This window comes from Carassius carassius, chromosome 19, assembly GCF_963082965.1.
Source record: "Carassius carassius chromosome 19, fCarCar2.1, whole genome shotgun sequence".
In the NCBI taxonomy this organism is placed as follows: Eukaryota; Metazoa; Chordata; class Actinopteri; order Cypriniformes; family Cyprinidae; genus Carassius; species Carassius carassius.
In genome coordinates this window covers 21,020,257-21,033,477 of record NC_081773.1, presented here as the reverse complement: position 1 = coordinate 21,033,477, position 13,221 = coordinate 21,020,257, and the positions used below count along the sequence as shown (strand labels likewise).

General features: G+C 38.3%; 1 protein-coding gene across 1 annotated transcript; it reads right to left on the bottom strand.

Moving 5' to 3' along the window:
- Positions 1-314: 314 nt before the first annotated feature.
- On the bottom strand, positions 315-13,052 carry gpr161a (G protein-coupled receptor 161a). The gene is made up of 6 exons (XM_059500260.1): positions 12,658-13,052; positions 11,365-11,773; positions 3,595-4,313; positions 3,392-3,499; positions 1,918-2,037; positions 315-1,442 (listed from the first exon to the last, which is right to left on the bottom strand). The coding sequence occupies exons 2-6, from the start codon at positions 11,724-11,726 to the stop codon at positions 1,159-1,161; spliced, it is 1,593 nt and encodes a 530-aa protein (XP_059356243.1). The 5' UTR covers positions 11,727-11,773; positions 12,658-13,052; the 3' UTR covers positions 315-1,158.
- Between the last annotated feature and the right edge of the window lie 169 nt (positions 13,053-13,221).

Below are 13,221 nucleotides of genomic sequence, written 5' to 3'. Positions count from 1 at the left end.
ACTGCTGTCTAGCCAAATGGCTCAAGCATTAGTTGGCAGGTCGTGTTTTTCTCTCTCCTATCAGCACAGATGGCCTTTGTTGTGGCAGCTGAGCGTTCTGCTAAGTGACTAGTGATCGCTGGGAAAAGCTAAGATGAAATATCTCCTCGTCTAATAGTGTGCCATTCTATGCTAACCTCATTCAGCACAGTTAAGGAATGTAAGCCATTTTTGTGTTTTTCCACAGATTTTCGGATTAAGTTCTGGTTCCTTTTCAATCCATGTACCGGAGACATTAAAAGTGTTTGTGATTCAAACAAAACATGACTGAAAGCTTGTTGAGTACCCATAAAGAATTTAATAACACAGTACGAAAAAAAAAAACATTATGTGCTGTGGTTTTCAAACAAATAGTGCAGCCAGAAGCAGCGCTCCAAATTACAAAAAGGCCTATTAATATTAGTATATATAACTGACTGGCATAATGCAAAAAAAAAAAAAAGACCGATTAATCCTTATTGAGTACATTTTCAAAGTATACTAAAACTAGTAGGAACAAAAACAGATGTGAGAAGTCACTGACCAAACGTAACAAAATCTTCAAGTGCAATTGTACCAGTGTCTTTCTCGCACCATTACATTCAGTCAAAACATTTTTTATCAGATTTTCCCCCAAAACTATGGATAAAACAGCATTTTAAGAGGCATTCTACCTTTGATCATGCCCAGTATCTCTCTCTCATTTACATGTTAATTCAATGCCCGAAAGCAATATTTTTTTTTTTGGCCACATCAATATAACCCCAAAGACATTTGGTATATTTTCTATAAACCTGGTGGCACTTATGATAACTGAATATATTAACAGACCTGAAATTAAAACAGCAGAGAGGAGCTGAAGCATAATCATTCTTCCAAACAGTCAGGACGTATAAAATAGAGTGGTTACAGTTTCCTTAAAAGAAAAGAGTAAACATAATACACACAGTACCCGACCCAGGCAAAATACCTGGCAATATATGAGGGCTGTAAGTGATTTTAAAATAATTTTTATGTTACAAAAGCATAACTTATTCTGGTGAGTGACAGATAAATCACTGTATACTTGTAAACATGTATCTTATGTGTTCCTTGTACCTTTAAAAGCTACAGATCTGGTCCATTTACCGAGTCAAAGACCTACATGGAACTGTCACCTATTTTGTCCTCGTGCTCTTCATCATTATCCTCATCATCATCTTTAACTATTCCTTCATCGATGCTTTCCATCCTTAGTCTCTGTCCATCCAGGTAACGGGGAGCTCTCTGTGTGTTTCGTACTGTGAACAGACTTGTTGGAATTTGACTCCATTCCCCGAAGAGTTGAAGCTTGGCATCGTTCTCTATAGCCTTAGCCAGAGAAGACGCAAAGCTGTCCAAAGACTTATGGATGTCTGCCATCACTTGGACTACCGAGGGGTCACCTTGAGAAAAAGACATTTTAAGATGCTTCTTTGTCAAAGCTCTATAACATGCTGATGACAAACACAAAAAAAAATCAACTCATTTTGCAAAGTGAAGCAAGATGATTATTATAAAGTCTTATAAAATTATACAATTTCTTCTGTATAACTAATATTCACAGGGTTGAATTATTTTATATTATAAAATTTTCAAATATAAAACAGTTATTTAAAATAGTAATAATAATAATACACATTTTACTGTAACAGACTTCTTGAGCATAGAATTCTTTAAATAAATAAAAACACTTTCTTACCAACACCTAACATTAGTCATGCATTTATTATATATATATTATTAATATTATTATATTGAACCTAACAGAATTGGTGTCAAATTAAATTTTGAAGAGCTACTTTCTGTTTGCTTGGTTTTTTACTGCAACTAACAAAGACATTTTTGCATTAGATGTAAAAGAAGAACATGTTTAGATACCTTTAGGAATCTGATCCACCTGGTCCTCGAATGTGACAGAACTTCTCCTCTTATTGGCAGCACAGTGGGCTGAGTGGGAGGGCTCTGAGGTGTAGCTGTCCAACAGCATGACGTCTGTAGCTAGAGGGTAAATCACAGCAGGCATCTTTCAATCAAATATCAGTTTTAACACTGCTCAACACCACCCACCCACCCACACCAGTCTGGACACTGTAGGAGAGCCGCTGAGCAGCGCCGTCTGTCTGTTACGCGATACTCATGGGCTCTGTGTTTCCTCAAATGGCACACCCCGATAACAACAGTCTACAAGCCAATAAACCACCTCAGCTGACTGCTAAGAGCTGTGGGGGTCGATTCGGTTTGCTTTCCTTGTATTCAAAGAGGCAAGGATGCAGTATTAAAACCATGGCCTATACTGATAAAAAATTACATTAAATGTAGTTTTGTCAATGTAAATTAAAACAATAAAAACTAAAATCAGTCAGTTTAAACACCAGTGAATTTAGCCATCACACCATTACAATGTATTGCATGAAACATTGATATTTATATTGACATTTGATAAAAATTACATTTAACTGTTAATAAATTATTAGAGGTTTTAGAGAGCAACTTTAAGCATTTAATACGCAATTAAATATCCAATAACAGCTGATAATGATAACTAGTATATTGTGCATTCCTGAAAAAAAGAAGAAGATATTATTACAAAATCAAAAGGGTTTTTAATAATTCTTTTAAAGGCAAAGTTCACTCAAAAATGTTACTATACATTTTTATATTTTTCAAGAAAAAGAAAAAAGGAGATTTTTATTTAAGATAAAAGGTTTGTGCAGTTCTCTTTTATAAAACAAAACTTGAAATTGATGATATTGAGATTTAAAATTATTTAAAAAGACAAACCTGTATCACAAAAGTATTTTTTTTACAGTTCATTCATTATACAAGTCTTCTAAAGCCATCTGATTTTGTGTGAGGAACAGACTTTAAGTTATTTAGGTTGTTCTTGACTGAAGGCCTTCCAGTTTATGACTCAAATCTGATTCAGTTTTCAAATACTCAAACTGATGCATGGTCAATAATGTCAAACCGTATTTGTTGTATGACTTACAGCTGAATGCAACACATCAGTTTATGCAGAAGTGAAAGGGATATTTAAGAACTGCAATAGAAGAGAAGATTTTCAGTGAATAGTGACATGAATTTTGGCCTGTTCCTCATAAAAAACTGGTCAAGTATGACTTTAGAAATGGCATGGACTATTTTTGTGGTACTTACATGGTGCTTTTTTTAAAACTGACAGGAACTGTCCCTAAAATACATTAAGCTAAAATACCTCCTTTTTTAGTTCCACAGAAGAAACTAGGAAGTCATCAGGTTTGGGACAATGTGATGGTAAGTAAATGATGACAACTTTCATTGCTGGATGGATTATTCCCTTAAATTGACATGTTATAAACAGCAGAAGGTCTACCTGAGTCCTGGGTGTAGCTGAAGCCAGTGTCTCCAGTGCTGCTTCCACGACCCAGGAGCTGCCCACCGCCCACCAACATGGCCGTCAGGTGAGGAGACATTCCCAAATCTGTCAAACAACAAAGATCTTCAGACATCTCATCCATACCAAACATTAGATTATGAAGAATCCCAGGATACAACTGACAGCAGCAGCAGGCTCACCCGTTATCCGGTTAGAGATGCTAAAGAGACGAGAGGTCCGGTGCCGTATAACAAAAGACTCTCTGTAGTAGCGGTCACCAAAGCACATGCCTAACAGCTCCTTACGTACGGTCTTATTCCACAGCCCATAAATAAGTGGATGACACACGGCACTGGTGAAGGACAGCCAGGAGACCAGTGTCTCCATCTTTGAAGAAACACTGTCTTTACCCCACAGTGCTTCAGTGCTGATTACTACCACATATGGACCCCAAGTGGTCAAAAACGTCCCCAAAACCACCAGAATGGTGACCAAAGCCTTGCATTGGCTCCCAGAGTAGACCAGGCTCTTGCGACTTCCGTTAGAAGATGTGGAAGTATTGGAGTTCTTGCGACCATTCTTTTGAGAACTGGACTCCTCTTGAGGCACCACCACACTTCCGCAGTAAACCTTGCGAGCTTTGATGCGGGCCACGCGGAAGATGACGCCATAGCAGACCAGCATGGCCGCCAGCGGCAGAAGGCAGCACCACGTAACCCAGAAGGCAGTATAGCTGATTTCTTTGTGCCAAGCCACTGTACAGGTCCACTTGAAGCGATCAAACTCAAAGGCGGACCAACCAAAAAGTGGCGGCAGGCATCCGACCAGGGAGTGGAGCCACACATAAACGATTGCGACCACAGCTCGGTTTCCTGTGATTTTCATGGGGTAGATCATGGGATATAAAACGGCATAGTACCTAGAACGAGATAGATATTGATCTAAAACAGATACAGTTCAATCATTCCATCATGAGAGACACATGACTAGCTGCCAAAAATAAAGCAGAGTGTGGCTTCTAGGTTTGTGTATTGATAAAGCTAAATAGGTCTCGTATTTTTGAGTGTGCATCTTGTTTATAAAAACAGTGGATCTGTTCGCGCAAGCCTGGATTTAAATGTCATGGCATGTAATTTTCTGTCTGTCTTTGATTTATTTTAAAACATATTCAAATGCAATTCATAAATACAATGTTTTTAATTTCTGTACTGGATTTTCTATTAAAGAGATAGTTCACCCAAAAATGAAAATTATGTCATTAATAACTTACCCTCATGTTGTTCCAAACCCGTTAGACCTCCGTTTATCTTCTGAACACAGTTTAAGATATTTTAGATTTAGTCCGAGAGCTCTCAGTCCCTCCATTGAAGCCGTGTGTACGGTATACTGTCCATGTCCAGAAAGGTAAGAAGAACATCATCAAAGTAGTCCATGTGACATCAGAGGGTCAGTTAGAATTTTTTGAAGCATCGAAAAAACATTTTGGTCCAAAAATAGCAAAAACTACGGATTTATTCAGGATTGTCTTCTCTTCCGTGTCTGTTATAAGACAGTTCAAAACAAAGCAGTTTGTCATATCCGGTTCGCGAATTAATCATTCGATCTAACCGGATCTTTTTGAACCAGTTCACCAAATCGAACTGAATCGTTTTAAACGGTTCGCATCTCTAATACGCATTAATCCACAAATGACTTAAGCTGTTAACTTGTTTAATGTGGCTGACACTCCCTCTGAGTTAAAACAAACCAATATCCCGGAGTAATTCATTTACTCAAACAGTACACTGACTGAACTGCTGTGAAGAGAGAGATGAACGCAGAGCCGAGCCAGGTAATGACTCGTTCACGAGTCAAGAACCGGTTGCATCGGTTTTCGGATCACCAGTAGTTCTTTCTGACAGTTCGATTCAATAAACCGGTTGAAGAAAACTGTTCAGCGGTTCTTTTGCGCTCGACGTAATGGCGTCATTGACACGTCTGACAGAAACGGTTCTTGACTCATGTACGAGTCATTATCTGGCTCGGCTCGGTGTTCATCTTTAGTTTCTCTTCACATAGGGCTGGACAATAATTCAATATCAATATATATCGCGATATTTTTTTTTTCAATAACGGTGATATGATTTTTAAACACATTTTCGATATTTCGATATAATATTATATAATATAATAATAATATACATAACAGCATTTGTCACTGACTGACGTTTGGCTACTTTCGTGATGACGTACACCGCGAGTCACGCAACCAGTGCTCAGCACAGCAGTAGTAAGCTGATCTCTCATAGATTCTACATATGGAACAATAAGCATATTCTATTTAAAAACAAATCACTTTTTTTAAAACAATGGTTTGAAAACAATATTTTTTTGGTTAGCCAGTTGTTTAATCAGGATGGTCGGCTTTATTCTTACTCTGAATTTCTCACTACATTTGGCATCCCTGTCACCCCAAAGGATTTTTCTGTTGTCTTTGATGCCATCCCTACAGGTGTAATATCGTTATTTAGAGGTGTTATGGGAAATGACAATCCCCCTGTATTAGGGAATGTTTTGGAAACACATATTGGTAAAAGCTGTCTCTCAGTTCAGAGTAAAAGTGTAAATAAAAACATTTGCCGATCTTTCCAGCAAGAAATTATCACTGTACCATCATCAGTGCCATATTGGTCTCATTTTGTTGGTGATATGTGTTGGAATAAAATATGGCTGCTGCCGCATAAGTTTTTTTTAACGAATAAAGTTAAAGAAATTTCATTTAAGATGCTTCATAGGTTTTACCCAACTAATCATTACCTACAGAAGCTTAAAAAAGATATTGATGTTAATTGCTCCTTTTGTGGAGATCAAAGAGAAACACTTGTGCACTTATTTTGGTTGTGTCCTCATACTAGGCTGCTTTGGAGTAAACTAAGTAAATATATTGCCGACCATATTTATCTTGACTTTATGCTGAAATGGGAAAATGTACTGTTTGGTTTTGTTACCCATGACATGAACTTTACCTCTGAGTTTTATCTAATCAATCTAATTATTATTTTGACCACGTTTTACATTCATAAATCGAAATTCCAGAATAAGAAACCTACCTTTATTGAACTTTGCGTTAATGTAAAACAATACATCTCCTCCATTTCCTGCTCTACGAATAAGAAAGCTGTTAGGTCACATACAATGTTTCTGCTTTACAATGCATTTGTATGATTTTTTTTTTTATTTATTTTTTTCTTCTTTTATTGTATGTTATCTTAGTTGTCTTCTCCCCTGGCGTGATTGTTACTGTTTGTACACAAAATCTGTACTTGATGTACTTGTATATTGAAGTTTAATAAAAAAAAAAAAAAAAAAAAAAAAAAAAAAAAAAGAAGTAGTAGGCTGATCTCCAACGCGGCAAATTTTAGCTACAAAATGAGCGCCCCTGACCGCAACACAAATGTGACTGAACGAGCTTCCACAAGTGAGGAGAAATCAGACGAAATGGTTGATAAGAGAGGAAAGACTAATTCAGTGGTATGGAAGTGGTTCGGCTATCTGAGATCTGATAAACTTCAGGTTTCAGCGTGCTGCAAAATGTGCCGGAGAGTAGTGCCGACTAGCAGCGGGAACACATCAAATCTGTTCCACCATCTGAAGCAGTTCCACCCGATAGAATATTCTGAGAGTCAGAAGATGAGGCACCATAAAAGTTTAAGCCAACAACCTGTCCCTCAAACCACACCACCATCATCATCCCCAACACCAGTTGTGTCAAAAGAGAAACCCATGCAGCAAACACAGATCGCTGCATTCATGTCTTATGACAAACAGTCTAAACGTCATAAAGACATTACAAAGGCTGTAACAAACTTCTTGGCTAAGGACATGATGCCGTTTACCACGGTGGAAAACGTGGGCTTCAGGAAAATGATTTCAATCATCGACCCAAGATACGAGCTCCCTGGGCGAAAATATTTTTCACGCGCAGCTATCCCTGCACTTTATGGTGAAGTTAGGGAAAGGGTGGAGGAACAACTGAAGTCAGTGTCATATTTCGCGACCACAGCTGACCTGTGGTCAAGCCGAACCTCAGAACCATACTTGAGCCTGACAGTCCACTTTATTGATCAAGATTGGAAGCTTGTCAGCTTATGCCTTCAGACGGTCTACTTCCCTGAGGATCACACGGGCGAATCAATTGCAGCCGGACTTGCAGATGCGCTCGCCTCCTGGGGACTCCGCGAGGACCGGCAGGTCTGCATCACCACAGATAGCGGGACCAATATCATCAAAGCCGCTGAGTTGAACAGATGGACAAGACTACAATGCTTCGGGCATCGACTGAACTCTGCTATTGGTAAGTTATACACAGCAATATAAATGGTAGTGTTATGTTAAAGCTGCATGTAACCTTTTTGGTCAAAAATTATATAATGAGCCAGTACATCATGAATCCAATATCCAAACCGTGTTTTTGTCTTATCCTGAATCACTACGGTACAGTATAATAAGTGTTTATATTCGGACTATTTTAAACCACTTCGGCTCGGCTCTGCTGCGGAGTAGCCCAGTACCTGCGTGATTCGTCATAGACATAAACAGAGAGAAGTAGTTCCGGCTACAATGTTCTTCCACAAGATGCATGCAGAGCGCCACACGTTACGGACTGCAGCAGCTTTAATTGATTTTGTTTATATTAAATCATTGTTCTTAATTAGTACTTAGTTGTAACTATAATACTTACCCTGTAGTTTATTAGGTGATTTTATTCCCCCTATTTAAGTGATTTTATAGGCTATTCCTTTAATCTTTATTCAAGACATATTTGTATGGATTATACATACAGCAATTCTTTCAATTAAATTCAAAGGTGTTTTACTGGCATTGGAACATATGTTTACATATGTGAACATATGAACATTGTTACATATGTTAATTTGCCAAATCAAGTGTGAAGTAAAAAAAAAAAAATTATGCAAGCAGAAGAATTTTGCAGTAAGAATAATATGATTAAACGACAAACTGTAGTTAAAATATAAATACAAATTAAAAGTATATATTGCTTTTTTTCACTGTCTACAGAGAAAGTAAACCAAGACAAGCGGGTGGACAGAGCAATTGGGGTCTGTAAAAAGGTGGTGGCTGCCTTCTCCTACTCCTGGAAGAAGAAACGGGACCTTGCAGCTGCTCAGGAGGAGTATCACTTGCCAAAGCACAAGCTCATCAGTGAAACACCAACAAGATGGGGCTCCCATCAACAAATGGTGAAGCGGGTTCTGGAGCAGAAAAGGGCCATCACAGAAGTCCTCTCAAAGGACAAGAAGACCAGACCGTTGGTTCCTAACTGGCAAGATGTGGATGTTTTAGAGTCTATAGATGCAGCTCTAAGCCCACTCCTCGAATTCACTGATGCCTTGTCTGGTGAATCCTATGTCAGTGTATCATTTCTAAAACCAGTGATGCATCTCTTCAACACCTCCATCTTGAAGGAAGCAGAGGATGACACAGAGCTCACCAGGACCATAAAGACAACAGTGATGGGATACCTTAAGTGTGAAGGGGTTCGATGCCTTGCTCAAGGGCACCTTCAATACCACGACTTAGGTGCCCTTGAGCAAGGCATCGAACCCCCAACTGCTCCCCGGGCGCCGCAGCATAAATGGCTGCCCACTGCTCCGGGTGTGTGCTCACAGTGTGTGTGTGTGTGTGTGTTCACTGCTCTGTGTGTGTGCATTTCGGATGGGTTAAATGCAGAGCACAAATTCTGAGTATGGGTCACCATACTTGGCTGAATGTCACTTCACTCACTCACTCACTCACTCTTAACCAAAAATATGATGACCCAGCCATGGATAATCTACTTGACATGGCATGCCTCGTTGACCCAAGATTCAAGCTTCAGTACACTCAGGAGGAGAAGAGAGAATACATCAAAGAGAGAGCTGTGTTGGAGATGCTGAAGGGAGAGAGATCTGTTGTGGTCAGGGAAGAGGAGTCCAGAGAAGAAGCCATGAGAGACACTTTTGTACCACCCAAGAAAACAAAGCGTTCTCTGGCTAGCTTTTTTTCAAACAGGCCCACCACTACTACTGACACAGAAAACTTGAGTGCACAGCAGGCAGTTGAGAGGGAGCTCGGCAACTACCTTCTGTCTCCACATGCTGACAATGACTCAAATCCTCTGGATTGGTGGAAGGTTTATCAAAACAACTTCCCTAGAGTAAGTCAACTGGCACAACATTACTTGTGCATTCAGGCCACAAGCTCCCCCTCTGAGAGGGTTTTTAGTACAGGTGGCAACATTGTCACATGTAAAAGGGCATCTCTGAAGCCAGATAATGTAGACCAGCTTGTATTTCTTGCCAGAAACCTCTAGAGCCTGTCATAGGATGTCATCAACACTCAACAATGTCCCTGCCCCAGCAACATGTGTTTTTTTTTGTTGCTCACTCTTTTTCTCTCTTTTTTCTGCAGCTGAGCACTTTTCATATTTTTTTTATCCTGGCTGAAGCACTTTGGTTTATAAGAACAAGTTTTGTTACAATAAGTTTTGTGTAAAGAATAATATAATCAGCCTGTTATTGTTTAAAGATAAATATATTAATAAGGTCAGTCTGAGAGTCTTATGTTTATTTCACTTTTCTTGTTTGTATAAAGGTTAAATACAAATAAAAGGTGAACGTTCATTTATTTGTACCGTTTTTATTTCTAAAATATTATGTAGTTTTATAGGAGGAGGTTTCATAGACTTGGCAAATTAATTTTAATTTATTATTTATTTATAATTTTATAATTAATTTAAAATGAATTAACCTCAGAAGATTGTAGGTACAGACATCCGTTGTGGGCGTTATTGGCAGTTTTTCTGAGGCTTTTATATAGTTCATATCGATATCGAAATTATATCGTATCGACCGAAATTAAGAAATATATCGTGATATAAAATTTGGCCATATCGTCCAGCCCTATCTTCACAGCAGTTCAGTCAGTGTACTGTTTGAGTACATGAATTACTCCGGGATATTGGTTTGTTTTAACTCAGAGGGATTGTCAGCCACATTAAAAAAGTTAACAGCTTAAGTCATTTGTGGATTAATGCGTATTAGAGATGCGAACCGTTTAAAACGATTCAGTTCGATTTGGTGAACTGGTTCAAGAAGATCCAGTTACATCGAATGATTCGTTCGAAAACCAGATATGACAAACTGCTTTGTTTTGATCTCTCTCACAACAGACACGGAAGAGAAGACAATGCTGAATAAAGTCGTGGTTTTTGCTATTTTTGGACCAAGATGTATTTTCGATGCTTCAAAAAATTCTAACTGACCCTCTGATGTCACATGGACTACTTTGAAGATGTTTTTCTTACCTTTCTGGACATGGGACAGTATATTGTACACACAGCTTCAATGGAGGGACTGAAAGCTCTCGGACTAAATCTAAAATATCTTAAACTGTGTTCCAAAGATAAACGGAGGTCTCATGGGTTTGGAACAACATGAGGGTAAGTTATTAATGACATAATTTTGCAAATTGGGCGAACTAACCCTTTAATATTTAAAGTAAAGTTTGTCCACCAATTCAGAATCACACAGTCCAACCGAAATTCTGAAAAAAATTTAAACCGGAAATTATATGACAGATAGGACCAATGCAAAAAATCTAGCAAATAATTTAGACTAATTAAACTGTACATTTTTTGGACAAAGCAAGGTTAGTCCAGGCTGTCAAATGTCATGTTGTGTGACTTTCATAAATTATATGTATTACTTATTATATTATGAATAAATTACTAAAATTGGTAAAAAATGTAAAAACTATTTTACAATCTGTACACTTGCATGTATAAGGAAAATATGTTATCACTTTTTAGAGTCATTAAATTTAAACTTTGACACTAATCGTTAGTTCCTTTTCTTTATCATAAACACTCCTATTAACCCTTATTTACAAGTATTCCTCAAACTGTAGGATATGCTTACATAACGACTGACCTGTCAATGGCAATGGCTCCCAGAGTGAGCATGCTGGATGAGCTGACGAGTAGATGGAGCAGTGCTGTGAAGTTACACCAAACCACTCCAAACATCCAATCCCGACGCACTGAGCTGGCCGCCACGAAGGGTAGCGTTAGGACAGACAGCAGCAAATTGGACAAAGTCAGGCTGAAGACAAACTTGTTACTGGGAGTCAGTAAGTAGGGCTTCTTATATAGGGTCACCACAATGACCAGATTCCCCAGACATGCCAGTATGGCTATGATGATGATTGAGACAGACTCCAGGACCACGAGCCCGTCGTCGTCCAGGCCGTTAGTGGAGTTATCCACCGCTGTCCCATTCTTAGAGCGATTCATTATAGGAGGCTGCTGGGTACCCAGGACTGGACAGACATGTTGATGAACTACAAGAAATGAGAGGAAATACAGTCTGATAAAAGCTGTCTGGAAAATCTGAATGCTTCAAGATGAAGAAATGATCTGGTGTGGTGGGTTCATTCAAGGGTGTCCCCGTAAAGCAATACAAAGCTGTAAAGCTGATTTTGTTTGTACAATACATTGTGCAAATGTGGATTAGGCACATTGTTACAATAGGCTGTTTGTTAAGAACTGGACTATAGTCTGAAGAGACTGTGCTCAGATTTGAAGACTTCTACCAATTTAGAATCACAGGATGTAAAATGAAACATGATTCACAACTATATGCATGCTTTACTGTAGACAACATTACATTTACAATACAATCATAAGTCATTAAATAAAATATAAAAAACAAAGAAACTAACAATAATAAAAAAACAATACAAATCAGAGCAAATGTTTAGACACTTAAGGCACACTTAATATGTATCACTGCATTAGATAAATACATAAGAATTGATACTCTTAGCATTATTATATCATAATACAAAAAATTGCACACTTCAGGTAAATATATCACATAAGGAAAAACTTTATGTAGATCCATTTAAGTTAAAATCTAATGCAATGAATTTCATATAGTTTCTGTGCAGCTTAAGTTTCCAAAATGCGTTTAGGGCCACTGGATGTGGATCATCTGTCATGCCTCTTCAATAAATCTTTCACCATGATGCACGTCCAATGAAAAAGCACAGCACAGCCTATGAGCACAGCAATGTGACCAGCTAGCGGAGAGCGTGCGAGAGATTCCATCTCTATTTTTCCAACAACAGCGATATTTTGCATTGCACAAAATGTGTTTCCGTGCATTTCGAATAAAAATTGCATAATTTATCCTAATGCAATGATAGATGCAAGGATAACGTACCAGTTTTCCAGGCCAGGCGATATCCCTCTCTAGTCCAGCACTAGTAACTTTCTCCGGCTGTCTTTGTTAGTCTGCGACGACTAACTTTAATCCAAAAACTTTCTCACCGCTTGCAAGATGCTGAGTTTGCTTTCTCACGCTTTCGCGGAACAAAAATGCTTCCCGCAGGCGCATGCTCAAAGTTTCAACGCAGTTACAAAGTATTAAATGATTCAGGGGTGTTCATTTGTTGCGGCTGCTGCGGTCGGCGGTGAATAAAGAGGCACTGCTGACGTCACAATGGCGTCGGAAATCCTCTTGAAAACTTCCCTCCATCTCGACTGCAGACAGTCCAGACTCTACTCTGCAATGTTCTCATGGGGAATCATATTTGCAAAAAATGTTTTGTAATTTTTTTTATGCATGTGTTCACCAAAAATATCTACACATGTTAAAATTAATAGTTAGATTTAGCTATGTTTAAAACAACAGCAAAATAATTTGACGAAATCTATCTATCTATCTATCTATCTATCTATCTATCTATCTATCTATCTATCTATCTATCTATCTATCTATCTATCT

Bases quoted from the DNA above. Each gene is read 5' to 3' on its own strand.
- gpr161a (XM_059500260.1), bottom strand. From the start codon at position 11,726: ATGAATCGCTCTAAGAATGGGACAGCGGTGGATAACTCCACTAACGGC. The intron at 2,038-3,391 runs GTAGACCTTCTG...TTTACCCTCTAG, and splicing joins CAGCTACACCCAGGACTCAG to CTACAGACGTCATGCTGTTG. The intron at 1,443-1,917 runs GTATCTAAACAT...CTTTTTCTCAAG, and splicing joins GGTGGATCAGATTCCTAAAG to GTGACCCCTCGGTAGTCCAA.